The 25913-nt window shown below is 50.5% G+C and overlaps 1 protein-coding gene across 1 annotated transcript in view; it reads left to right on the top strand.

Annotated features, from left to right (window-relative positions):
- AMFR (autocrine motility factor receptor) overlaps positions 1-25913 on the top strand; it is a 320402-nt gene that overhangs the window by 253134 nt on the left and 41355 nt on the right. The window contains exons 11-12 of the mRNA XM_078670185.1: positions 1352-1486; positions 20744-20827. Coding sequence (XP_078526311.1) covers positions 1352-1486; positions 20744-20827 — 219 coding nt within the window. The remainder of the gene's footprint in view (positions 1-1351; positions 1487-20743; positions 20828-25913) is intronic.

The following is a 25913-nucleotide window of genomic DNA, read 5'->3' as shown; positions in this document are numbered from 1 at the left end:
GGCTATTTGCTGTCTTTCAGTGCTAGTAACCTTTCATACATCTAGCACATGATAGCTAAGTTGAGTCCTACAAAACTCTTTGATTAAACAATGCTTTATTCAACGACGGTGTTGGTTTCTTCCAATATGGAGAGCCTTTTCATTTTGTTTTATCATTGGTTGCTCACAAGCCAGTTGAACCCTTGGGCACCCTTGAGATATAAATGGTGACATGAAAGATTACTTGTGTTGTTGCTCTTGCTTTTGCTAGGCATTAAACCTTCAATCTTCATCCATCATCTTATTTATACTCTTTTGCATGCGATAAAATAAGGTTTTATTTAAAGTCCAGTATAAACTATGAGATTTAGATTAAAATCCCCTTTAGATTAAAAAAATGGATTCTCCACATCTGGTTTGTCCCAAAGGACTTTTGATGGTATGAAAGCCTTTCTATCCTTGGGTTTTTATATTTTATTTTAGTACAGCAGGCAAACTGCCCTCCTTTTGTGCATTGGGTTATATTTTATTGTTGATAGGTATGTCATCAAATGTGTATCTTACTCGGGTGGTATTCACGCCCAATCCATTGTTCACAGTCATATTCAGGGACTTCCAGTGCCATGGTCTAGTCTAAAAGAACTGGTATGTGCTATCTGAATTACTCCAAACATTAGGCATTAAAGGATACTTAGGTGATGCTTTGCTCAGACTGGCCATATTTGGCTATGGCTCTGGTGTTTAGATATCACCTTTCACCTGCATCCACAACCAATATTTTGAGTGCTATAAAATGTATTCTTACATTTTTATTAATGGACACTGCTATTAGCAACCATTATACATCTCTTTATTGCTGTTGATTAGGGGGTCAAAGGCTTGAGACTTGTAGGCTGGACCTAGCAAGATTTAGCTGTGTGCATCTTCAAAATATTGCATGGTTCTGGCCCTACTGATCCCATGTTGGACACGTTTTAAATTCCAGTGTTTATTTACAAGTATGTTGCTACTTTTCTTCATTCTGTAAGTAAAGCAGTGCAACAGTCACCACACATCACATTAAAATCTGTAAACCTTGAGGTTATGTATACTACTTTGCAGTGAAGTTATTTGTTTTGAAACATTGACTAGGTCCGTAGGGTATTTTGGATGCAAGTTTGTTTCACCAGTTGCACAGGCAGACAGATGTTGCCTTCAATTATGATTTGAATCTCTGTACTTCCATAATACCAGAAGTATGAGAAAGCTCTCAAAGTAGGTTTCGACGCCTCAATTAACATAACTGGATAGCAAATGGAGAACATATTCATTCAGTATGTGGTATAGAATGCATGCAGGCAATTGGTCATTTTAACAAATATTGTAATTTCAGGCTCATCAGATTCAAGATATGTTCCCTCAAGTTCCGTACCACTTAGTTCTGTTGGATCTACAATTGACACGTTCTGTAGAAATAACAACAGACAACATCTTGGAGGGACGCATTCAGGTACCTTTTCCGGCACAGGTCAGTTTTCTCTTTTGATCTCTCTATTGATGTCTTGGCTGATATTTTCCAAAGAGCGACACTCCTTTGTTTCTTTTCACACAATAATGACTTATCTTTGGTCACATTTGTCTGCTCAGTGTGTACTTTGAAATAGTATGGTAGACTGCTCCTGTTTTTTCATAACAGCCACCGTTCTTAAGCAAAAATGTTGTAATTTTATTTTTGGAGTGCTGGAACGCTTGCTTCACTTTCAACAAAGTCCCTATTATCAACTCTGATGTCCTTTTGCTTGAGCGAATTTGTTTGCTCACTTCACAGCACTCACCGATTTGTCTTTTGCTAGTGTCATGTCTCCATTAATGGCGGTAAAATACATTTTCAAGCTATCTTGAATGTTGAACTAAGAAAGAGAACTTCTCTCTTTCATCAGACCATCATTGATAGTATTCCTAAACCCAAATAATTCTGCCTATGAATGGGCTCCTGGAACAGTTTAAGGGAGCATTTGTTGTGTTCCTTCTCTCTCTCTCCTTCTCCCTCTTCCCTGCCCCTTCTCCCTCTTCCCTGCCCCTTCTCCCTCTCCCCCTCCTCTGCTCCTCTCCCTCTCCTCCCTCCCCTCCCCTCCCCTCCCCTCTCTCTCTCTCTCTCTCTCTCTCTCTCTCTCTCTCTCTCTCTCTCTCTCTCTCTCTCTCTCTCTCTTTCTCTCTCTCTCTCTCTTTCTCTCTCTCCCTCTTCCTCCCTCTCTCTCTCCCTCTCCCCCCACCCTCTCCCACCCTCTCCCCCTCTCCCCCTTAATGTGATCTTTGAGTGAACATAAACTACTTTTTCATTGATATTGCAGATGAATGTAAGGTGAGTGATGGGCCTGTAACTAGTGAGGTCAATAAGGTCTAGTGTAGGTTTCATTAGGAGTGGAAGTATGTGGCCTGTCTACAGAGCTTCTTGGAAGATGCCATGAGTTAGGGAGGCAACCCCAATGGTGAGTAGGGACCAGAGTGCGTCTCTAGAGAGAGTTTGGTGATGGATGAGGTTAGGATATTGTTGGACAGGCCGCATGGTCGGGCTGTCCCCCCCTCCCCGCAACGGGACCCGGACCCTGGCTCTCCCTGAGTCCCCAACCAGAGTCCCCGGCGACCACCCGAAGTAACCTGCACTCCCTCCACCACAAGACACCAGCTCCGGACCCAGCTGGCCCGGGTCATCATCCGCACCCCGGCCTCGGCCCAGCCGCCATTTTGGGGTACTACAGCACGAGGCCGCGTGGCCTCAACTCGACCCTAACCCTGGGCCCGGCCGGCCCCGACATCGAGGCACCAACCTCCTCCCAGGAGGCAGAGTGACCACTTGGCGAGTCAATGGGAGAAGGAATCATCAACGGCTCTCCTCCGCCAGGTGTCGATCACCCCAGGCCGCCCTGGGCGCTGGCTCCACCCCCCTGCTGGGTGTCTGGACTCACTCATCCCGGACCTCCCGGCCCCCAGGCGCGAGGGTCCGGACATCAAAGGGGACCAGACCTATAACTGGGGCAGGGCCAGACCAGGAAGGCAGTTGTATCCTGGAGTCGAGAGACCCGAGAAGAACTCACCCGCGACTGGCCTGCTGGCTCTGCCGCGGCCCTCTGCCTCGTGAAACCATCGTCTTGGCCTGCTGGCGCTGCCGCGGCCCTCTGCCTCGTGAAACCATCGTCTTGGCCTGCTGGCGCTGCCGCGGCCCTCTGCCTCGTGAAACCATCGTCTTGGCCTGCTGGCGCTGCCGCGGCCCTCTGCCTCGTGAAACCATCGTCTTGGCCTGCTGGTGCTGCCGCGGCCCTCTGCCTCGTGAAACTATCGTCTTGGCCTGCTGGCGCTGCCGCGGCCCTCTGCCTCGTGAAACCATCGTCTTGGCCTGCTGGCGCTGCCGCGGCCCTCTGCCTCGTGAAACCATCGTCTTGGCCTGCTGGCGCTGCCGCGGCCCTCTGCCTCGTGAAACCATCGTCTCGGCCTGCTGGCGCTGCCGCGGCCCGACTCGCAGACTCACCAGCTCGAGGATTGTGAGCTCACCTCTTGCCACCTCCTGTACCGACCCGGTACCAAGACTGTCCCGCTACCCCCTTTTCCCTACAGAGACTAGAAGTGAGAGGACCCTCGGGTCCGAGATATCCTGTATCGCCAATATCCGTGTTCTACAAACCTTATATAAAAGTATTGAACTCAACCTGGTGTGGTGGCTGCTTGTGGGGAGGGAGGTGACATATCTGTACAATCGCCGGAGGTGGTTCTCCTCGGGGACCTCTCCCTCAGTAGACGGCCGACCCTCAGGGTCCCCGTCTAACATTGGTGGCCAGCGGCGCGATCCGAACCTACGCATAATAGTACAGAGAGTCACTCTCCCCACGACACACAACCACCATGACAACAGAGAGCGGAACAACGGAAAAATTCCAGATGGAAAAATTGGAAGACTACAACCACCGGGAACTGAAGCAATATTGCATAGAACTTGGCCTTCCAACCACAGGTCTGAGCACAAAGGAAGACTTCAAACGAGCCCTAGAAGCTTGGGCAGAAACGGGTACGGCCGTACCCCGAACACGAACAACCGAGACGGGCCCCGCACCAATTGAAGAAAGAAGAGCGGGTCTCTCCCTGGAAGAGATCCAAGAAAGAGAAAAAAGCAGACTCCACGAATTAGAACTGGCCCGACTTCGCTTGGATGGAGAACTCAAACTGGCGGAACAAAAAATAACTCTGGAACACTTACGGCTCCGAGAGGAGCGAGAAGAGAAGCAAAAACAGAGAGAGCTAGAGGAAAAGAAACTAGCGTACGAACATGAGCGCAATCTCAAGGAACTGGAAATCCAGAAACAGAATAAAGAACTCGGGTTCCCCGAACGACCGACCCTGCCTGCCTCTACCGAGCCCAAGGTTCACATCCCCAAAGATGTCATCCGGGAATACCACAAGAACGATGATATACAGCAGTGGTTTAAAGCCTATGAGGTGGCCATGACCTCCCACCGGATTCCACGGAGCGACTGGGGAGCCGGATTATGGGGGAGGTTTGTCAACGAAGGGCGGGACGCCCTGCTGCAACTCCCGGACCATCTGATGACATCCTACGACCACATGAAGGCCGCCCTCCTCACTCGATACGGGCTCACACCCGAGATGTACCGCCAGCGGTTCCGCGACTGCAAACGGATTCCGGGTACGACCTGGGTGGAGTACGTGAACTTCTTTAGTCGAGCCTTCGAAGGGTGGATCAAGGGCAACAAAGTGACCACCTACGAACAACTTTTTGACCTTATCGTATGGGAGCACCTGTCGAACAACTGCTTCGTGGAACTCCGGCAGCACCTCTTGGACAGTAAACTAACCGAACCTCGACAACTCGCCGCCGAAGCCGACCGGTGGGAAAGCACCCGAGTTGGCCGGAACGGACCCAGCGAATCATCCAGACCGTACCCAGGGCCCCATCGCCCCCGGGGAGGAGGAGGAGGAGGAGGAGGCCAGGGTCGGGGGAAAGACCCCGGCCCCTTGTCACCCACAAGCAGCCCCTCGACCCCGGTCGGCTGAGGGAGCCCAGCCATCCGGGCCGGTTTCCGGGCCAACGTTGTGCCACAGATGCCAGCGACCCGGCCACTACGCAAGTGATCCCAACTGTCCAAAGAATCCGAACACTACCCCCCGCCAGGTCGCAGCGGCCGCCCTAGGGGAAGAACTAATCCCGGAAGACCAAGAAGAGTACGAGACCGACCCCTCTGAGTGGGCACCAGCCGCCATGGCGCTGGTCTGCTTGGGGGAGAGGGAGATGATTCCGCGGGCCCCCCTTCCCGCCAACACGCAGAAGTACAGTCAGTGGGTCAACATTAATGGCCGCCGGGCGGAAGCCCTCCGCGACACCGGGGCCAGTGTAACGGCGGTCCGACGCCACCTTGTCACTCCCGACCAAATCCTGCCGAACATTCTTTGCCCTGTCCGATCAGCAGACAATTCCGAAAGTCTATGCCACATGGCCTGCGTCCCCTTCGAGTGGGGAGGAGTAACAGGGATGTTAAAGGTAACTGTCCGCGATGATGCCCCCGTGGATTGCCTCCTAGGAAACGACCTCGAAAGCTCTCCCTGGGCAGCTGTCGAACGGAGGGAACACCTGGGGATGCTCGGCCTCCCCGAATGGGTCTGCGTCACGACCCGGTCCATGACCGCCCGCGCGGTCCCCAGTCTAGAAGAGCCCGAGTGGCCGGAACCTCCTCCCGCGCTCATCCCAGAGGAGGACGCCCCAGAAGCCAGTCCCCCGACCCAAACAGAAGAAGGATCCGACCAGCTTCGGGACGTCCCTGACCTGGCACAATGGCGTCAGGAGGGAGGCCCCACCCAGGAACAATTCCGGGCCGAACAGAAAACATGTCCCTCTCTCGAAGGGCTCCGGCAGCAAGCCCTGGCCCAGAGCACAGGGGATACCTCGGGGGCCCACTGGATCTACTGGGACCAAGACCTGCTCTACAGCGAGCAGAAAATTGCAGAACTAGGAGCCAGTCGGGTACTGGTGGTGCCCCTTCGCTTCCGAGACTTTCTCCTGAACTTAGCCCACGATGTCCCCCTTGCCGGACACCTGGGACAGGATAAAACCTACGACCGCCTGGTGACCCATTTTTTCTGGCCTCAAATGCGAAAGGATGTCACCAACCACTGCAGGGCCTGCCCCACCTGCCAGGCCAGCGGAAAAAGTGGCCGAAAAATCAAAGCACCTTTACAACCCTTTCCTGTCGTCACCACCCCGTTCGAACGAGTGGGAATAGACATTGTGGGGCCCCTCGACCCCCGAACAGCCCAAGGACACCGGTTCATCCTGGTCCTAGTAGACCACGCCACCCGCTATCCCGAGGCCATCCCTCTTCGGACTGTGACGGCCCCCGTGGTGGGCCGAGCCCTGATGGGGATCTTCTCCCGGGTGGGGTTCCCCCGGGAGGTCGTCAGCGACAGGGGCACGAACTTTATCTCCAGATATATGAAGTCTCTCTGGCAACAATGCGGGGTCACCTACAAATTCACGACCCCCTATCACCCGCAAGGAAACGGACTGGTCGAGAGGTTCAACCGCACCCTCAAGGGGATGATTATGGGCCTAGAGGAACCCCTTCGACGCCAGTGGGACGTGCTACTTCCATGCCTCCTGTTTGCCTATCGGGAGGTCCCGCAGAAATCCCTCGGCTTCAGCCCATTTGAACTCCTGTACGGGCACCCCGTCCGGGGCCCCCTCAGCCTAGTCAAGGAAGGTTGGGAGCAGCCTCCCCAGAAAACTCCCCCAGACATCTACAGGTATCTCCTGGCTCTTCGCAACCAGACCCGGCGGTTCCGAGAAACCGCCAAAGCCAATCTCGAGGCCAGTCAGGAGGACATGAAGAGATGGTACGATCAGCACGCATCCTCCATTGAGTTCGAACCGGGACAACGGGTCTGGGTGATGTCCCCGGTTGAACCCTGTGCACTCCAAGACAAATGGTCCGGACCCTTCAAGGTGATCGAACGCAAGGGGCCCGTCACCTATTTAATCGACATGGAGACTGCCCGGAACCCTCTACGGGTCCTCCATGCCAACAGGCTCAAACCCCATTTTGTGCGATCCGAACTCAGCCTCCTGATGGCTACCGATAACGGGACGGAAGAAGACTCCGAACCCCTTCCGGACTTACTGAGGACCCTCGAGCGGGATGGCTCAGTGGAAGGGGTCCAGCTCTCCGAGGCCCTGTCCCCGGAGCAACGCCAAGACTGTCAAGCCCTCCTGAGGCGGTTCGCCCCCCTATTCTCCCTCACACCCGGGGTCACCCCCTGGTGCCTTCACGATGTGGACACCGGGGACAGCCCTCCTATTCGACACCGGGCGTACCGCGTACCAGACCGGGTGCGCGCCTGCATCCAGACCGAGGTGTCCAAAATGCTGGCCCTAGGAGTGATCGAACCCTCAGACAGCCCCTGGGCAAGCCCAGTCGTCCTGGTTCCCAAGGCGGCCGCCCCGGGCGTTGCCCCTGAGCTCCGGTTCTGCGTGGACTATCGGGGGCTGAATGCAGTTACCAGGACCGACGCTCACCCCATCCCCCGGGCCGATGAGCTAATTGACCGGATGGGGGCCGCCCGCTACCTGAGCATCTTCGACCTAACGGCGGGCTACTGGCAGATCGCCCTCACCCCTAGGGCCCAAGAACGTTCCGCCTTCTCTACCCCGGACGGGCACTACCACTTTAAAGTAATGCCCTTCGGCATGAAAAACGCTCCGGCAACATTCCAACGGCTGGTGAACCAGGTACTGGCGGGCCTGGAAGACTTCAGCGCCGCCTACCTGGACGACATTGCTGTGTACAGCCATCATTGGACCGACCACCTCCGCCACCTGCGGGAGGTTCTACACGCCCTCCAGCAAGCCGGGCTCACCATCAAGGCCAGCAAGTGCCAGGTTGGCCAAGGGTCCGTGACCTACCTGGGACACCAAGTGGGAAGCGGGCTGGTGGCCCCCCTCCAGCTCAAGATTGCTGCCATCCAGGCCTGGCAACCCCCTACGACCCAAACGGAGGTCCGGGCCTTCCTGGGGCTCACCGGATACTACCGGCGGTTCGTGAAGGACTATGGCAGCATCGTGGGGCCCCTCACAGAGCTCACCTCCAAGAAGAGCCCCAAGACAGTCAACTGGACCCCGGACTGCCAATCGGCCTTCGAGAAATTGAAGACCGCCATGTGCACGGCCCCCGTGCTCCAGGCTCCCGACTACAGCCGGGAATTCATTGTGCAGACGGACGCCTCCGATCATGGTGTGGGGGCCGTCCTCTCCCAACTCAACCCCGAAGGGGTCGACCAACCAGTGGCCTTCATCAGCAGACGCCTACTGCCCCGAGAACAGCGCTGGAGCACCATTGAGAGGGAGGCCTTCGCCGTAGTCTGGGCACTCAAGAAGCTCCGGCCCTACCTCTTCGGCACCCACTTCCGGGTGCAAACAGACCACCGACCCCTGCAATGGCTGATGCAAATGCGGGGGGAGAACCCGAAGCTGTTGCGCTGGTCCATCTCCCTACAGGGGATGGACTTCACGGTGGAACATCGTCCAGGCCAGGACCACGCCAACGCAGACGGCCTGTCACGCTTTTTCCGCCTCAGCGAGGAGAGTCCCCAGGAAGATGGCTGACTCTCCCCGCCTTTAGCTGGGGGGGACGCATGTTGGACAGGCCGCATGGTCGGGCTGTCCCCCCCTCCCCGCAACGGGACCCGGACCCTGGCTCTCCCTGAGTCCCCAACCAGAGTCCCCGGCGACCACCCGAAGTAACCTGCAATCCCTCCACCACAAGACACCAGCTCCGGACCCAGCTGGCCCGGGTCATCATCCGCACCCCGGCCTCGGCCCAGCCGCCATTTTGGGGTACTACAGCACGAGGCCGCGTGGCCTCAACTCGACCCTAACCCTGGGCCCGGCCGGCCCCGACATCGAGGCACCAACCTCCGCCCAGGAGGCAGAGTGACCACTTGGCGAGTCAATGGGAGAAGGAATCGTCAACGGCTCTCCTCCGCCAGGTGTCGATCACCCCAGGCCGCCCTGGGCGCTGGCTCCACCCCCCTGCTGGGTGTCTGGACTCCCTCATCCCGGACCTCCCGGCCCCCAGGCGCGAGGGTCCGGACATCAAAGGGGACCAGACCTATAACTGGGGCAGGGCCAGACCAGGAAGGCAGTTGTATCCTGGAGTCGAGAGACCCGAGAAGAACTCACCCGCGACTGGCCTGCTGGCTCTGCCGCGGCCCTCTGCCTCGTGAAACCATCGTCTTGGCCTGCTGGCGCTGCCGCGGCCCTCTGCCTCGTGAAACCATCGTCTTGGCCTGCTGGCGCTGCCGCGGCCCTCTGCCTCGTGAAACCATCGTCTTGGCCTGCTGGCGCTGCCGCGGCCCTCTGCCTCGTGAAACCATCGTCTTGGCCTGCTGGCGCTGCCGCGGCCCTCTGCCTCGTGAAACCATCGTCTTGGCCTGCTGGCGCTGCCGCGGCCCTCTGCCTCGTGAAACCATCGTCTTGGCCTGCTGGCGCTGCCGCGGCCCTCTGCCTCGTGAAACCATCGTCTTGGCCTGCTGGCGCTGCCGCGGCCCTCTGCCTCGTGAAACCATCGTCTCGGCCTGCTGGCGCTGCCGCGGCCCGACTCGCAGACTCACCAGCTCGAGGATTGTGAGCTCACCTCTTGCCACCTCCTGTACCGACCCGGTACCAAGACTGTCCCGCTACCCCCTTTTCCCTACAGAGACTAGAAGTGAGAGGACCCTCGGGTCCGAGATATCCTGTATCGCCAATATCCGTGTTCTACAAACCTTATATAAAAGTATTGAACTCAACCTGGTGTGGTGGCTGCTTGTGGGGAGGGAGGTGACATATCTGTACAATCGCCGGAGGTGGTCCTCCTCGGGGACCTCTCCCTCAGTAGACGGCCGACCCTCAGGGTCCCCGTCTAACAGATATCATAAGAGTGGCTTTGAGGGAGTTGAGTATTTTGGCGAGATATGGAGGTGATCGTTTTAAAGGATGACCATTGTAGGATTCTGCAGGAAGTGGGTGGGTGTAAGAAATGATGGAGGCTTGGTGATGTGCTGTTGTATATAAAGTATTTTTTCCCTGAAGAAGAGGTTGATGGGATTGCACTTTCCTGTAGAAAGAGCAGCAAGTCATCTGGCAGCGTTTCGTGGCTGCCTAAGATGTACACAATTAAACCAAAACTTGCTAAAGGTAATACAGTTGCGAAGGATCATACATTTAAGCCAATACATCATACCTGTTTTGTGATTCAATGAAATATTTATCACATTCTCATGCCAAATGGTGAAATAACTCTGCTGTTGCGGAGGGTTAATTTTTGTGTGTCTCATGAACATTGTTCTGCTACAATTTTGCTGCAGTAGTCTTCTAGCAATATGGCTTCTTCATATGATCCTCATATTCACAGAAAATGGAAACGGTACAGTCCACAAGCTTGTTAGCTTTACTCATAATTCAGGTGGTTGTAGACTTGATTGTCATTTGGCTGATTAGCATTGAAGGTATGTTAATTGCTACTAGTTTTTAAAAGAGTATGTCATATCTTAAACATAATTATTTTCAGGGCACCACACCTTGTTTATTGGATCCATTCAGTATAGGCCCAACACTATACTTACAAAGGCTGGGGAAACCTCTTTATGCCCCTTTTCATTATGTAGAGGGGTTTAGTTATTGGTCCAGAGGTTATCTTATTAAGGGTGGCGAGAGATGTGTTGATTGGGGCTGTGAACCAAGGCACTGGCCATCTTTATTGTGATTCTTGGGCTCTAGAAAGTAGGTGCCTTTGCTACTCTGACAACTTTTCAGATACCTTGTTTTGCAATTTTAATTTTCCTTAAAGCATTTCATATTAGAACAGTTGCGAATTATGAAACTCCTTTGTTTAGTCCTTCTTTAAATTGCTCTTAAATAGTGAAAAGGAAATAAAAATCAGCAGAATGCAAAAGCCTCAATAGAAAACAACCTGCACTCTTACCAGGCACACTGCTCCACATTTCCTCAGTGCAGTGATAGTCCTCATTTTGTTTCTCTGTTGCATGGAACAAGGATCCCTTAATTCTTAGCTTGCACCGTGTCAATATTTTGCTTCAGAAAATGTTTTTTGTTGTACATTTGCTTTACTTGTGATCTTTTGGTGTCAGCTAAACAATGAAACTTTTTTTGTGGCAGTCTGTTGAATACTTCTAGACCTTACTCCTCTGGTGTGTTTATCTTTATTGGATTTTCAGCCACTATGTATGCTCATGTCTGCAAATGTCCCTCCTGCAGTGGGCAAATGTCCAAGAAAGATGATTAAGGTCAGGTCATAAATTGTCTTCCAGACAGTCGCATAATAGTTGTGTCCCCCATTCTCTAGTAGGGTGGAGGAGGGGGAGGGAATTTCCATTTAACTTTTGCTGAGTATTCTGTGAAAGCACATCTGGTCACCTACAGTAAAGGCTGCCCTTCTCTGTAGATCAGGATTCAATCTTTATATAAAAAACTGGCTGAGGAAGAAGAAGGTTGTTTGTTGTGTCCCCCTCTTGCATTGGTAGGCTTGCGCGAAAGAAATGGTGCTATTGGATCTCATCGTTATGGCATCTTTTGTCATTGAAATGTCCTTAACACTGAGGCACTTGTCACCTAATGTCTCGACACATAGGACTAAATCATGAAAAATGCTGAAGGTTCTCTTGTCTAGGGTCTCCATTTTTATTTATTTATTTTACAGTTTTATATATAGCGCAAACTTAACCCGAATCTGGTATCAGAGTGCTTTACATAGCACCAGTTGCATTACATGAGGACACAATCATTTTTTTTTAGGCACGGGGAGATTAAGTGATTTGCCCAGAATCACTGGATGTTCAGCGTCATTGCCGAGACTCGAACCCAGTTCCCCAGATTCGAGGTCGACCTCCCTAGCCGTTAGGCCAACTCCTCTCCCCTCCATGTTGATGCACTGCTTTGCATCCTTTTGGCTAGGTTTGGGCAATATAAATACTACATACATTAAAAATTACATTGGTTAATTTAGCAGCTAGATGACATACCTCAGCGCCTCTAAAACCTGTTCGCAATTACCCATACCTAACCTAAGGGAAAAGTATAACTAGCCCCACCAGAGTCTGATGGTCCGTATCCTCGGTCTAGAAATTGATGGATTTTATGATCTAGGAGGAGGAGCAGAACATTATGCAGGAGTGATGCACAAACAGAACCAAGATGGCCGAAGTCTTTAGGAGATCATATTACTCTGTTGCTTGCATAAAATATTAAAACATTTTCTTTTTTAAAAAGACCATACTTCTTAGGACTTAAAAGTCATCTGCATGGTAAGAGACATGTACTTATGTCCTGAGTGTCCAACTATATGGTTGTCTGAATCCCTGATATTTTTTGTCAGTGGCTAATATGGATCATGTGTGTGCTCCATGACGTAGGCCTGTCTCACGGATTGCAGTCCTGATGGACTGAGATGGGTGCCCAAAACGCTACCCTCATAGTGGTGGAAGGCTACCACCTTCACTAGGAGTTAAGCAGCACAAGCACTGTGGTGGTAGCATACCGTGTAGTGATCCGGAGTAGTGAACAGGACCTTTATACCCTGTGTCACTGGAGTGAGAGCTACAGGCTCACTCAACATTTAAACAGCTCCACTGCTGTGTGCTTAACTCACCCCTTGGCCTACATCAGGTGGATGTGTAGTGCTGCATAGCACAGGAGTAGTGACTCTGCGCTGGATATGTGTGTGCATGAGAAGGGTACAGTACAGGGATAGAGCAGCATTGTACCATGCATGTGAGGTTTGTGCATGTGCTTGGGTGTATGTATGCATGTGAGGAATACATTATATGAGAGATGTAGTGCTGTGCGATGCATGCGCAATGAAAACATGTGCTGGGTGTATGTGTGCCTGCGGGAAGTACAATACATGAAGGATGAAGTATTCTCCAGTATTAGGGGTGTCTTTCATAGATTCACATGCTTGAATATTCCCCGTCGTCGAAGTGGGAGTCCCACGGTACATAAAATAGAAATAAATGCTAACAATTATATGTATAAGAGAACATAACATAAGAAGAAATAGAAGTAAAAGCATAACTGAAAACCTCTAAAACAATTCCTCCATAGGAATGCATGATAGGGAGAGAAAACACTTGTAACATATCACTGTCATTATGTTAGTCCAAACTACAGCCAATCGGGCGCCAGCACCCTCTAGATCCTTCTCCTCAGAAGCTCAAGCCCTCAGATTTTCTACCGCACGTCATGTGAAGGGAGTCTCCCTGAGCTCTGCTCAGTTTTTTCCTCAACTGCTTCTTGTTTCCTGAACTTTCATCATGTCAAGTAAGAAGTGTTTATTCCGACCTTGCTCTTCTTGTGGGAAGTTGCGTCTTTTTAAAGAGGACCCCCACAAGAAATGTATTTGTCTCTACCCTGAGCATGAAGTTGGCAGCTGTAAGTTTTGTAGAACTTTTTCTACCAAGACTCTAAAGGACAGGGAAGGCCGTCTCCTCCTTTGGCTCCAACGTCTTAAAGATAAGGATTCAGCTCTGTCTGATGCTGTGAGTTTTCACTGTGGACCCTCCACTGCAGCCTCTAAGCATGGTAGTGTGCAGGAATTGCCTTCTCCTTTTCTAAAAAAGAAGAAACTGGCCCTGCCTTTGGCCTCTGTGGTGTCCCCACCAGCACCTACTACTGCTGCGCCCACGAGACCTGCCTCTCAGCGTGTTTCCACACCTAAACATGCTTCGTCGTCGACGGCAGCGTCTACGAGCGTTCCGACGACGAGATCTGCAGTGTCTACATCGTCGACGTCGACGACGTCAGCTTCCACCTCGTCGACGACGGTCTCGTCGTCGGCCTTTACGTCGACGAGAGTTTCAGTGGCCTTTCAGACTGTCTCGTCGATGATTCCAATCACCTCGTCGACGAAGAAACCAGCATCGTCGACGAAAGCCATCAAAAATTCTTCGTCGTCGACGAAGACTCCGTCGACTAAAGCCTCGTCGACGAGGGCTTCGTTGACAGGGGTATCTCCTGCGTCGACGACTTCGTCATCTACAATGCTTCCGTCGACGACGGCTCCGTCGACGACGGCTCCGTCGACGACTGCGGCTTCGTCGACAAGCCTTCCGTCTACGATGGATTCATCGAAGTCATATTCGTCTAGCCATTTCAGCACAGTCGACTGCACAGTCGACGGTGGCACCATCTTCCTTTGCCTCGTTGCCCCTGGTGCCTTTACCTTCTTCAGTTTCTGCATCTGTCGCCCCCGATCTTTCCCGCCGTCGCCAACAAAAGCCTTGCCTCCAGTTGTCCGCTCCAGATCCGCAGCCTCCTTCGCCTATGTTTGCCACTAACTCTGTGCACGACTCGGACTCTGGTGATGATGTGGATGACACTTTCGGAGCGGCCCACAGTCCGTCTGATCTAATCATCAAATGTCAAGATTCCGGCAGTGATGACGATGGCGGCGACCAGGGGTCTCAAGCTGGGGAACAGTGCATCCAAGTTCCAATGGCTACTTTGCCTTTGTCTTTGATTTCAAATCTCCAGCATATGCTGGCCTTCACCTGCTGCGACTGCGACAGCTCTGCCTTCTATTCCACCAGTTTTGACCGACGCCTTCTCCCCAGGTTCAAACGTCGGTCAAGATTCACACTACTGTGTATCCACAGGATGCGGATGATGAGGCGATTCCAGAACGAGAGGCCGGAGAGGTCCACGATGATACGGATAATGATGATGCCGCAACCGGCATGGCAGAGTGGGACGACTACCAAATGCAGACGCCCTCGCCTCCGCCAGGAGAATCTGGGGATTCCCCTCCAGTAGATATTGCCAGTTTTCATCTGTTGATGGATAGAGCGGCTCAGTGCTTTAAATTACCAAGGACACAGACATAGGAGGACTGTTTCCTCTACGATTTCAAGAATCAGCCTTTCAAACAAATCCACACAATTCCAATAATCGATTTTATTTGGAAGGAGGGAGTTAAGCTCATGCAGGCTCCGAATTTGTTACCTGCCCAACTGCCGCGCCTTGAAAAGAAATAGAAGGCCCCAACTGGTTCACCAGCATGCCTCGTCTCTCACCCTAAGCCAGATTTGGTTGTGACTCAGGCAGCACAGCGTCGGGCCCGTAATCCAGCGTCTCCAATCACCGCACCTCCAGATAGAGAAGGTCGGCGCCTAAACTCCATTGGAAGGAAATTCTCCACCATGGCTTCCACTACAGTACGGGCGGCAAATGCCTTGGCCATCTTGGGCCGCTACGACTGGCAGATGTGGTAGGACATATCTGCCCTAGTCAGCCTCATCCCTGACGCTTCCAAAGCGGACGCTTTGCAAATCCTCCAAGACGGACAAAGAGCATCTGAAGAGATGATTGACTGCGCAGTCGATATTGCGGGCACTGGCTTCCGCCAGCTTGCTAGTGCGGCTGCCTTACGACGCCAGGTTTGGTTGAAGGCCACCCCCTTCCGGCAGGAAGTTCAATCCAAGATCCTTGATATGCCATATGATGGTGAATCGCTGTTTGGGTCACACATTGACGAAGCTCTAGAGTCCATTAAAAAGGACACTGATACGGCAAAATCACTGGGCACTTTGCAATTCTGAAGCAGCCATTTCGAGGTGCATTCAGACGCGGCACTTCCACTTTTTGAGGAGGTCAATCTCAATATCACTCCTACAATCAGAGCAAACAAGGGTATTCTTCCAACCAACAGCAGTCACATCGACAACAGTCCTCAAGGCCCTACAGGGGAAAATCATCCTATCTGGGATCCACTCCCAAACGCCAATGACTTTTGTCATCCCCAAAGTGTTGGAGGTCGAATCTCTCTGTTTTATTCTCAGTGGTCTTCCATCACCGCCGACCGCTGGGTGTTGGACATTGTGCTAAAAGGTCACACCTTAGAGTTCATCCAGATTCCTCCTCATACTCCGCCGTCTGGCCCGCCTCCTCCCCATCTCAAGGAGCTTTACCATCAACTCCGTCTTCTTGTTCAAAAAGGTGCAGTCGAAGTGGTTCCAGTGTCTCAGAGAGGAGAGGGGTTTTACTCTTGTTTCTTCCTCATACTCAAGAAGACGGGAGATTGGCGACCAATTCTGGATTTGAGGGCTCTCAACAGATACCTAAAGAGCCAATCTTTCAGAATGCTGACACTACTGGAGATCCTGCGTCTTCTGGCCAGCGGGGATTTCATGACCACCATAGACCTTCAGGACGCATACTTTCATGTCCCAATTCTCCAACGGCATCGAAAGTACCTGCGCTTCAGGGTGAGGCAGACACATTATCAGTTCAAGGTGTTGCCTTTCGGACTCCGATCCGCCCCTCGTGTGTTCACGAAGGTGTTGGCTCCTGTGGTGGCTCAACTACGCCTCCGAGGCATCCAAATTTTTCCATATTTGGACGATTACCTCCTCAAGTCTCAATCACGCCATCAACTGAGCCAAGACACTCGTCTTTGTCAAAATGTGTTCCAATCCCTCGAATTGGCCATCAATGTCGACAAGTCACAGTTTGCACCAGCGCAAACCAGGAATTTCTTGGGAGCGATCTTAGACACAATGCTTTCAAAAGGCGTTCGTTTCACACGAACGACAACAGAAAATCCTCCGCCTGGTGTCTCTCATCCGATCAAGGCAGTCCGTTTCTGTCTGGACATTAAAGTCATTTCTGGGGATGGCATCATCTTGTATTGCACTGATCCCACATTGCAGAATGCGGATCCGTCCCTTTCAAGAGGAACTGGGCGTACAGTGGCGTCAGGTCTCAGGATCTTTCAACGACCTGGTGGCCGTTACAGCTCTCATGAGAAAGGGTCTGTGCTGGTGGGCACACCCGACCAACCTGGCGACTGCAACATCCTTCCTCGTCCACGCACCAGATCTCACGCTCACAACGGACGCCTCTCTGGACGGCTGGGGTGCTCATCTTCAAGGCCTCTCCATCAAGGGCAAATGGTCTCCACCCCAACGCTCTTGGCATATCAACAGGCTAGAGTTGATGGCGATCTTTCTGGTACTCAAGTCGTTCCTTCCTGTAGTTCAAGGGGAGTCAGTGCTTATTCAAACGGACAATACCAACAGCATGCACTATGTGAACAAACAGGGAGGGACCAAGTCTCAACGCTTGTCTGGACTGGCTCAGTCGATTTGGGATTGGGCTCTCCGTCATCAGATAACCTTGACGGCAGTGCACCTGCCGGGCGTTTCAAACATCCTGGCAGACTCCCTCAGCAGGTCCACATCGTCAACACACGAATGGGAGCTGCATCACCCGACTCTGGATCTTGTGTTTCACCAATGGGGCCGCCCATCTCTAGACCTCTTTGCGACACCAGAGAATCGGAAATGCTCGTCCTACGCAAGTTGGCATCCCCACCCCGGATCGTGCGGGAATGCCCTTTTGATCGATTGGTGCGATCTATTCGCTTACGCCTTTCCGCCGATTCCGTTAGTTCCACGGGTGCTGTGAAAGATGCGGAGGCAGCCCTGCCACATCCTATTGATCGCTCCTCGATGGCCCAGACAAAGGTTCTCGGAGTTGCTCCTTCTGTCCCAGTGCGAGCGCATTCCTCTTCCTCCTCGTCCATACCTCCTGACGATGGACAGGGGCCAGGTTTACCATCCGGATCCATCCACTCTACAATTGTCGGCATGGAACCTGAGTACCTTGAGTTCGCGAAATAAAATATCTCAAGACTGCAGAGAGATCCTCGCTCATGCTAGGGCTCCGTCTACCATCAAAACTTACAAACTCAAGTGGAAGGGAGTTTGTCATTGGTGCATGGCAGCAAATGTCCATCCAATCCATTCTACTCCGGAGCAGCTTCTTCCGTTCTTTTTGAGTCTAGCTCAATCTGGGCTCTCGCATGCTACCTTGAGAGTTTTCCTAGCTGCAATCTCTCGCTTCCGACAAGATGGCTCTTCCTCCCTCTGCTCGTCCAGAATTATCCGCCAGTTTTTCAAAGGGCTTTTCCGGAAGTTCCCACCTATTTGGCGCCCTCCTCCACCGTGGCATCTCAATGTTGTCTTGTCACAACTTATGAAATCACCATTTGAGCCCATCCATAGGACGGACATTAAGTTCCTCACCTGGAAGGTTGTTCTTCTTGCTCTGACCTCATCTCGTCATGTGAGTGACCTCCACGCCTTTACTATCAAACCGCCTTATCTTCAATTCAGACCTGACGGCGTGGTGCTTCGCACCAACCCATCTTTCCTACCTAAGGTGCCTACTGACTTCCATCTAAATGAACCTGTGTTCTTGAAAACTTTCTTTGCTGAGCCAAAGTCTCCGGCTGAGCAGCGATTGCATTCTTTGGACATCAAACGATGCCTTAAATTTTACATTAGCAGAACTGCCTCCTTCCGCAGGTCCAACCAACTGTTCATTGCTTATGGACGACTGCGTAAGGGGCATCCAGTTAACAAACCAACGATTGCCCGTTGGATCTCTTCGGTCATTGCCTTCTGCCATCAACAGGCTGGCAAGCCTTTGCAGTCTTCGGTGAGGGCTCATTCTACAAGGGCTATGTCTTCTTTCACCGCCCTGTTTGCTGGTGTGCCACTTCATCAGATCTGCCGTGCAGCGACATGGTCCAGCAGGCACACCTTCACCAAGCATTACTGCTTGGACGCCATCAATGAGGCGGATACCGCAGTGGGACAGGCAGTACTTCGTCATCTTTTCAAATAAGGTGAGCCTCTGTTCCCTCCTCCTATATATTTTTATATCATTGCTATTTAAGCTTCCATGACTGTATTACTACTGTCTTCGAGCTTTTCTATGCTATGCTTTGCAATCTCATTGGAGGTTACTGCTCTCTACTCTATTCAAGCATGTGAATCTATGAAAGACACCCTAATACTGGAGAAGAACAATTGTTACTTACCTGTAAACAGGTGGTTCTCCAGTATTGGTGTCTTTCATAGATTCACATGCGACCCACCCTCCTCCCCTCAGAGGCTCTCTTCTCCTCATGCACTCTAGGTCTCTTTGGTGCTACGAAAATCTGAGGGCATGAGCTTCTGAGGAGAAGGTTCTAGAGGGTGCTGGCGCCTGATTGGCTGTAGTTTGGACTAACATAATGACAGTGATATGTTACAAGTGTTTTCTCTCCCTATCATGCATTCCTATGGAGGAATTGTTTTAGAGGTTTTCAGTTATGCTTTTACTTCTATTTCTTCTTATGTTATGTTCTCTCATACATATAATTGTTAGCATTTATTGCTATTTTATGTACCGTGGGACTCCCACTTCGACGATGGGGAATATTCAAGCATGTGAATCTATGAAAGACACCAATACTGGAGAACCACCTGTTTACAGGTACGTAACAATTGTTCTTATGTATCGCGCACATGGTCTCTTGTGTGTACTGGCTGTACCTGTAGTTGTAAATACCACACCCTGGTTAATTAATAGAAGATCTTCAGTGCTGAACAGTGCACGCAGATTGAGTGTGAGTGCTGAGTGCATGTGTACATGTAGAGGTACAATGCATGAAGGTAATAGTGCTGGACAGCAAGGGCGCTGTGAATGTGCACTGACTAAGTGTACCTGCAATGGTAAGTTATATGGAGGACCCTGGGTTCCATTATGGGAAGCCCAGTCCTGCCTTGTGAAGACATGGAGGAAAGGAATCACCCATACAGATTTGTGTTTTGCTGCATTCTGTGAGATGACTGGTGTACACACTGAAGGAGAAAAGATGAGACTCCCTTTGCAAGTTAAAAGTCTGCTCTTCAGTGATAGATCACAAGGAAGGGGACTGGACACATCTCAGGGAACAAGATAGGGCTAATAAGTGAATCTTAACCTCATGCGTGCGGCGGTTTTTCCCGCTGCGCGCTGAAGTTTTAAAAACCCTGCGGTTCATGACGAGCTCAGCTTATTGTTCATAATGTTTGCACTTTATAATCCATGTTCACTGACCTGTATCTACATCTCTCTATCCCCCGTCCATAGAGGGTTGGGCCCTGAGACATCATGAGCTAAAGGCCTCAACACCCATGGTTGGGCCCAGTAACCACTGCATTCCCCATGGCCTTATGAAAGGAGTTCTGACTGTACTACTGCAAAATACCCCCATATTACCTGTTCCAAAGTCCAGTGAAGCTCATATTCACCAACATCAATCCCGTCTTCAGAATCTATCCTGCCTGTCGTTTTTCCCAATTACCACATCTTAATTTATAGACATCATAAACAAAGTCACTGCCTAGCTCGATATGCTTAACACTGTGCTCGCAAGACAAATATGAATCTTCTTCAAAACTCTGTGGCTTCTCTTTATCCTAAGTAATCAATTCCCTCCTATTTGAACAACCTTGTGTTCTCTTCTGTAAATGACTAGCAATACTTGTAAGTTTTAAAGTATTCACTATGTACGGCAGTTGATTCGGTTCAGTCATATAGAAGACTGTCAACCTTTCAAATTTATCAGACCAGATTTCGTTTAATATTCTATTTCTTAAAAGCACTCCAATCAAAATCCAGAATTATTATTGAGCTTTATGATTGAACTGGACCACCCCACATCATTTTTGGACCTCTGTATTAAAACTTGCTTGCTTTTCAGTAACCTCTCAGTATCACTGTTATCAGTTTCGATTGTTTTATCTTGTAGTAGAAAGGGGATAATGCCTCATTTGGTTGCAGTCTTAGGTGACGCAGGAAAAGTTGTATCTGTGGAAAAATATTTATTGGTAAGTAACTTGTTAATTTCTTCCTTTCTAGCGTCAAGATGGCGTCAGACCTGCACTAAACAGTCCAGTGGAAACCTCATCCATGGATCAGTGGGATGCTGATGCAGAAGGCCAGGTAAATCTACACAAATTATGCTATTTAAACGGAAAGAAAAAAATGTTTTCAACCCTCAGACTCACTTGCTTTTTATGTTCAGTGATGGTAATTTGGCAGACATTATGCTGTATTTGAATAATTCCAGTATTGATTTGTTTTGCAGTTATTTACTTTACTTTATGATTTGAAGAGATTAAAATGAATGCGTATGCTAATTTTATTCAGGTTTACTGAGAAATATACACACTAAATATATGAATGACACACTAAGGTTCTACTTTTTGTTAAGACATTCAGCAACACACAGACACTCCTGATAAATAGCCCTTTCTGAGGAAAAGAAGGTGAACATAAAAAAAGATCTTCAGGAATTATGAGTTGGCCTATGACTAATAAACAATGTTATGGAGAGAGATATACATTTGAAGATGTTTAGGAAATGTTATAAACTGTTTCAAAGGACATTTATGTGAACAACATAAACCTTGAGGGACCTACTCTATTTTGTAATATTTCATTCTGAAGATGACAAATCCAGAAGGTTGATTAAAGATGGCGGCTTGCAGTCTAGTCAGTGCTGAGGTCTGCCCCCCCCCGTCCACCTTGCTTTGGAAATGCGGCCCAACCCTTGTCGACAACGGCATCCCCAGATGATCACCCCGGCCTTCTAACCTTGTCTTCTAGTGGTCTGTTGATGGTTTGGCTGACCGCGGCACAGTTATCTGCTTACCGATCTCCAGTCCGGCTGGCGGCCTCGAGGATAGGGGTCGGCAGCAACAGACGTGGTGACTGGCTCCAGCTGGAGTTTGGCCGGCGGAGAGCGGAAGAGTGCTATTGGACCACGGTCGTCTGAAATACCTGCGGCTGACTGCTCTGCCTTGCATGTCGGCTGTAGAGGGAGCATGGAGCCCCCAGTCTCAAAGTCCTTGGGGAAATCTGCTCCTTGCGACCTCATACACACTGGTAATGTTGTTTTGCAGGGGTAAGGAGAGCATCCGTGGCAATTCTTACTTTGTTGCTGGACTTTTTCACCAGCTACCGCATTTTCTTTTCTGCTACGGGGCAGTCTGCATGGAGTAGAATGGCACTAAATAGAAGGAAGGCTCCGGTTTCACTATGGGGTGCTTCTCGAGCTGAAATTAGGATACAGGTCAGAATGCCTGTTGGGGGTGGACTGAAGAGGGGGGTAGAACAGAAGTGGACAAATCCCATTCCTCACCGAAGGTGGAAAAAAAGCGTTTGTTGCATGTCAAGTTGGGTGGTGGCAGCATGAGTTCCCATAGTGGGCTAAAAGGGGGGAAAGTGGTGACATGCTCTCCTGACCACCACCCCCCAAACAAGGAGAGGACAGAGGATTCCACAGTTCTAACCACCTTGGAAAGTATCCCGAATGAGAAGGCTTCTAGGTATACCACCTCGACACGTTCAGCTGGACTTATGAGGTACAGTTTGGTACCTTGCTCAAACGCACAATGGACACGACTGTGTCGGCTGTGATTATTGAACTGGGCTATGATATGGGACAGATCGATCCACTGGCAGCTGCCCTTCCTCTCTCTCCCCCATTGAAGGTATATCTGGCAGTAAGGAGTTGACTCCCTTGATCTCCGTTTCGTCACCTCAACTGGATTCGCCGGAGGTGCTTCTGGGCGCTCTCCTCATTCTGAATAGGGTCTTCAGTGGCTCACTTGCTCTCACTGCCGCAAACTATGCCACAATCCCTCCAGGATTCCCTGCATTTGGACCCCAGCAGTTCAGGGCCAGGGGTGGGTGGCCAAGAGGCATTTGTCTCCTTTTCGGATCTTTCTGACAGTGATTGAGCTGCTTGATCCAGGCCCTTGTCCCAATCAGTATTGGCTTCTAATGCCTGCAGCAATCAGTCTGACCTTTCAAGTAAGACTTATGGGTGCTCCGATCTCTCTGCTATTTCATCTCAACTAAGGAGCAGGCGGGCGGTCCACCAGCTGATCAAGTAGAGGGCTTTGTGTCAGCAGCGTTTGTTTGAGGCGTAATTGACCCTGTCACCTCGCTGGAGGTCGAAGATTAGTTGTTATGGGATCCTGATGGGACTAAGTTGACAGCAACTAATCACTCTTGCCTGGGGGTGGCACCCCAGTCATACCTTCTCTCGTAGAGGATTACCATGTATAGTCATAAGCGTTGAATAGTCCCGCCTGTCTGCGGGGGACCCCGGGTGCACTTTTTCCAATATAACTTAAGTGCTGAAGTTCGCCTTTCTTCAGGAAGGCCTTGAAAAGTCACTTGAAGTCACAATGCAGCCTAAAGAATAAGGCTACAATGGTCAGAATTATTCACCTTGAAAGAGCAAAAGGAGAGACTCCAAGGAAATATGCACTTAATGCATAAATAATTTTGCAAGGGCACAGTAAAAGAACCTTTACAAACCTTTTTCCTATGACAGAAAAAGGGATGGAGTGCAGGGCAGTGAAGCCCATAGGCTGCCATTATAAGTAAAGAAAAAGGAGACTGTGTCTTTAAGAACAGTGAGACCTCCAATATTACATCATGCTCAGCCGGAGGCAGTTACCTCAGTTATTTCTTCCGCCACTTGCTTACAGGACCCTTGGAGCATAGAACTCAACCTTTTTAGTTGTTTACTTAAAAATCGAACTATAAAGTTCAGTGTTTTTTGCTTCACTCAACGTCTTTTCTTTCTTTTTTGAGTAAAGTATTTTCCTGGTAGCAAAAAGGTATTTTTTCTGTGTAGAATGCCTTCTCCTTTCAACAAACGAGTTGACGATTATGAAGGTCGACGTTGAGAAAATAATCGACATCGAGGAGTCCGGGGAAACTCACCAAAACGAGGAGAATTTATTCATCATCGGATTCTCACTCCAGGTCTCCATTTCTGGTAGAAGTACCCTCTTCTCCCATTCTGGTATCTTATCCACCTGGCTCACCGCTCCGCCAGCTCCTCTGTCTCCGGCAATACCAACCTCTCCTTCGATGGCACAACAAACTCCAATTTTGCTGTCACCAGCTCTACCTGCACCTATCATTCCACCTCCTGCGGTACTGCACGTTCCTATCATACCAGTTCCTAGGAGTTTGCACTCAAGCGCACGCCATCACTCTTGCTATGGTCACCACTATACACCTGGATGTTCTCCTACTGGATCACAACACTCTTGTTTGCATCACAGAACTCATCACAGATCAAGATATCGTTCCGATCGCCATAGGGATATGTCCTCTTCCACCAAGCACTACTCTTGTACCTTGTCGGATTTACCTCAACCTCGGTTCTCACCAATTGATCTCATCAACACCTTTCAGGAGGTTCTGGTTTGAAGCGAATCTTCCACCTCCTGTGACATCTGCAAGACCTTCTCCAGACGAACCCTGCGTGACAGGGAGAAATTTCACTTTCAGGAAAGGGAAGAAAGAAGAAGACGGCAAGAAGCCTTTGGGAACTCTGAGCAGGGGGGGGGGGTGTCATACTTCCATCAGAGTTCTTCTCTCTCCTTCCAGGGCGTCGTGGGAGGTCTAAGAGGTGTTTTTCAGGAAGAAAACGCTATTGTCGTGGTCGATGTCGAGAGGAGGTACGGCGCCGAGATGCTCAGTCATTGACTGGCTCAACACCGCATAAGTGTCAACGCTCGACGTCAAGAAATACTCTAGCGACGTCAATACCTGCTTCACATCGCCAACTGACGTCAAGGGATGCATGGACGTCGAGCGATTCAGACTTGACGTTGCCGAGAGGCATACCCATGTCGACACAGGTCGACGTCGAGAAGCAGCTAAATTGAATATACCAATGGAGAATTCCACTCCATTGACGTCTGTGATCTTTGAAACACTTCACCAACACACGGCCTTGAGACCTTTGCTCCCACTAGTGCTGGGTCTCCTTGAGCCAGCCATGGAATTGTCCATACTCCAGCACCCTCCAGGCACCAGAAGAAATACCCCCCTCCGGAGCTAGATCCGCTCTTCCTGCGTGCTGACCTTCCACGTGACTCAGTGGTGATCTTAGCTGCCCATAAATCTCATGCCACATCTCCATCTGCTACTTCTCCCCAGATAAGGAAAGCAAAAGGTTGGACTCATCGAGCCTCAAATTGGCCAAACGTAACTGCTACGTCCACGAAAGTGGCCAGCTAACAGCCCTCCCAGGGACATTCGATCCTGCCTTGTGGAATTTCATCCTACACTTCGTGGATCACCTTACAAAAGAATACCGGGCGGATTTTCAGGAAATAATCATCCATTCCACCGAGGTCATCCATGTCCTACCTCGACCTTTAAAGTCAACACTCTGTATCACAAGAAAGCAGTGGAATTTGTCCCTTGAAACCAACGAGGACAGGGTGTTTAGTCCAGTAACTTCCTTGTGCCGAAGAGGGGCAACCAAGAGTTCAGGCCCATTCTTGACCTCAGAATCGCAAACAAATGTGTTTGAAAGGAAAAGTTCTGGATGTTGACGTTACATCAAATATACCTTCAACTTCACCAAGGAGACTGGCTTTACTCTATAGACCTGCACTACTCTAATTTTCATATTCCCATTGCATCGCAGTCGTATCGGAATTCCCTCAGATTCGTCGTGGGGCAGAACCACTACCAATATGCGGTTCTACTGTTTGGTCTCAAGTCGGCACCCAGGACATTTTCCATGTGCATGGCTGTGCTGGCAGCTCATCTACAGAAACACAGGATCTTTGTCTATCCTTCGCTGGACGACTGGCTGATCAAGGTTTCCACCTTCCCAGAATCCCAATTGCTTCTCCAATGGATATGCGATCTTCATGTCAATTTTCAAAAGTCCAAGTTCAGACATTTCACTACTTAGGCGTTATCATCAACACACTACAGGAAAGGGTGTTTTCTTCGGAGAAACGTTTATCCATTCTCCAGTAGTTTCACACCCACCGGCGGATAGCCCATCCAACAGTCCGCATAGTCTCTTCACTCCTCAGCTCGATGGCGGCCTGTCTATTTCTGACTCCCAATGCTCGCCTCCACATGCGCCCTCTCCAGGAGTGCTTGGAGGATCAGTGGAACCAGCTCTCAGGGAACTGGCAGGACAAGATCACCCTAAGCACTCATGCCTTCGGATCACTCCAGTGGTGGTGTCCCC

Source organism: Lissotriton helveticus, chromosome 12 (genome assembly GCF_964261635.1).
Source record: "Lissotriton helveticus chromosome 12, aLisHel1.1, whole genome shotgun sequence".
Classification (NCBI taxonomy): Eukaryota; Metazoa; Chordata; class Amphibia; order Caudata; family Salamandridae; genus Lissotriton; species Lissotriton helveticus.
The sequence above is the reverse complement of the archived record's forward strand: the minus strand, read 5'-3'. Positions and strand labels throughout refer to the sequence as shown.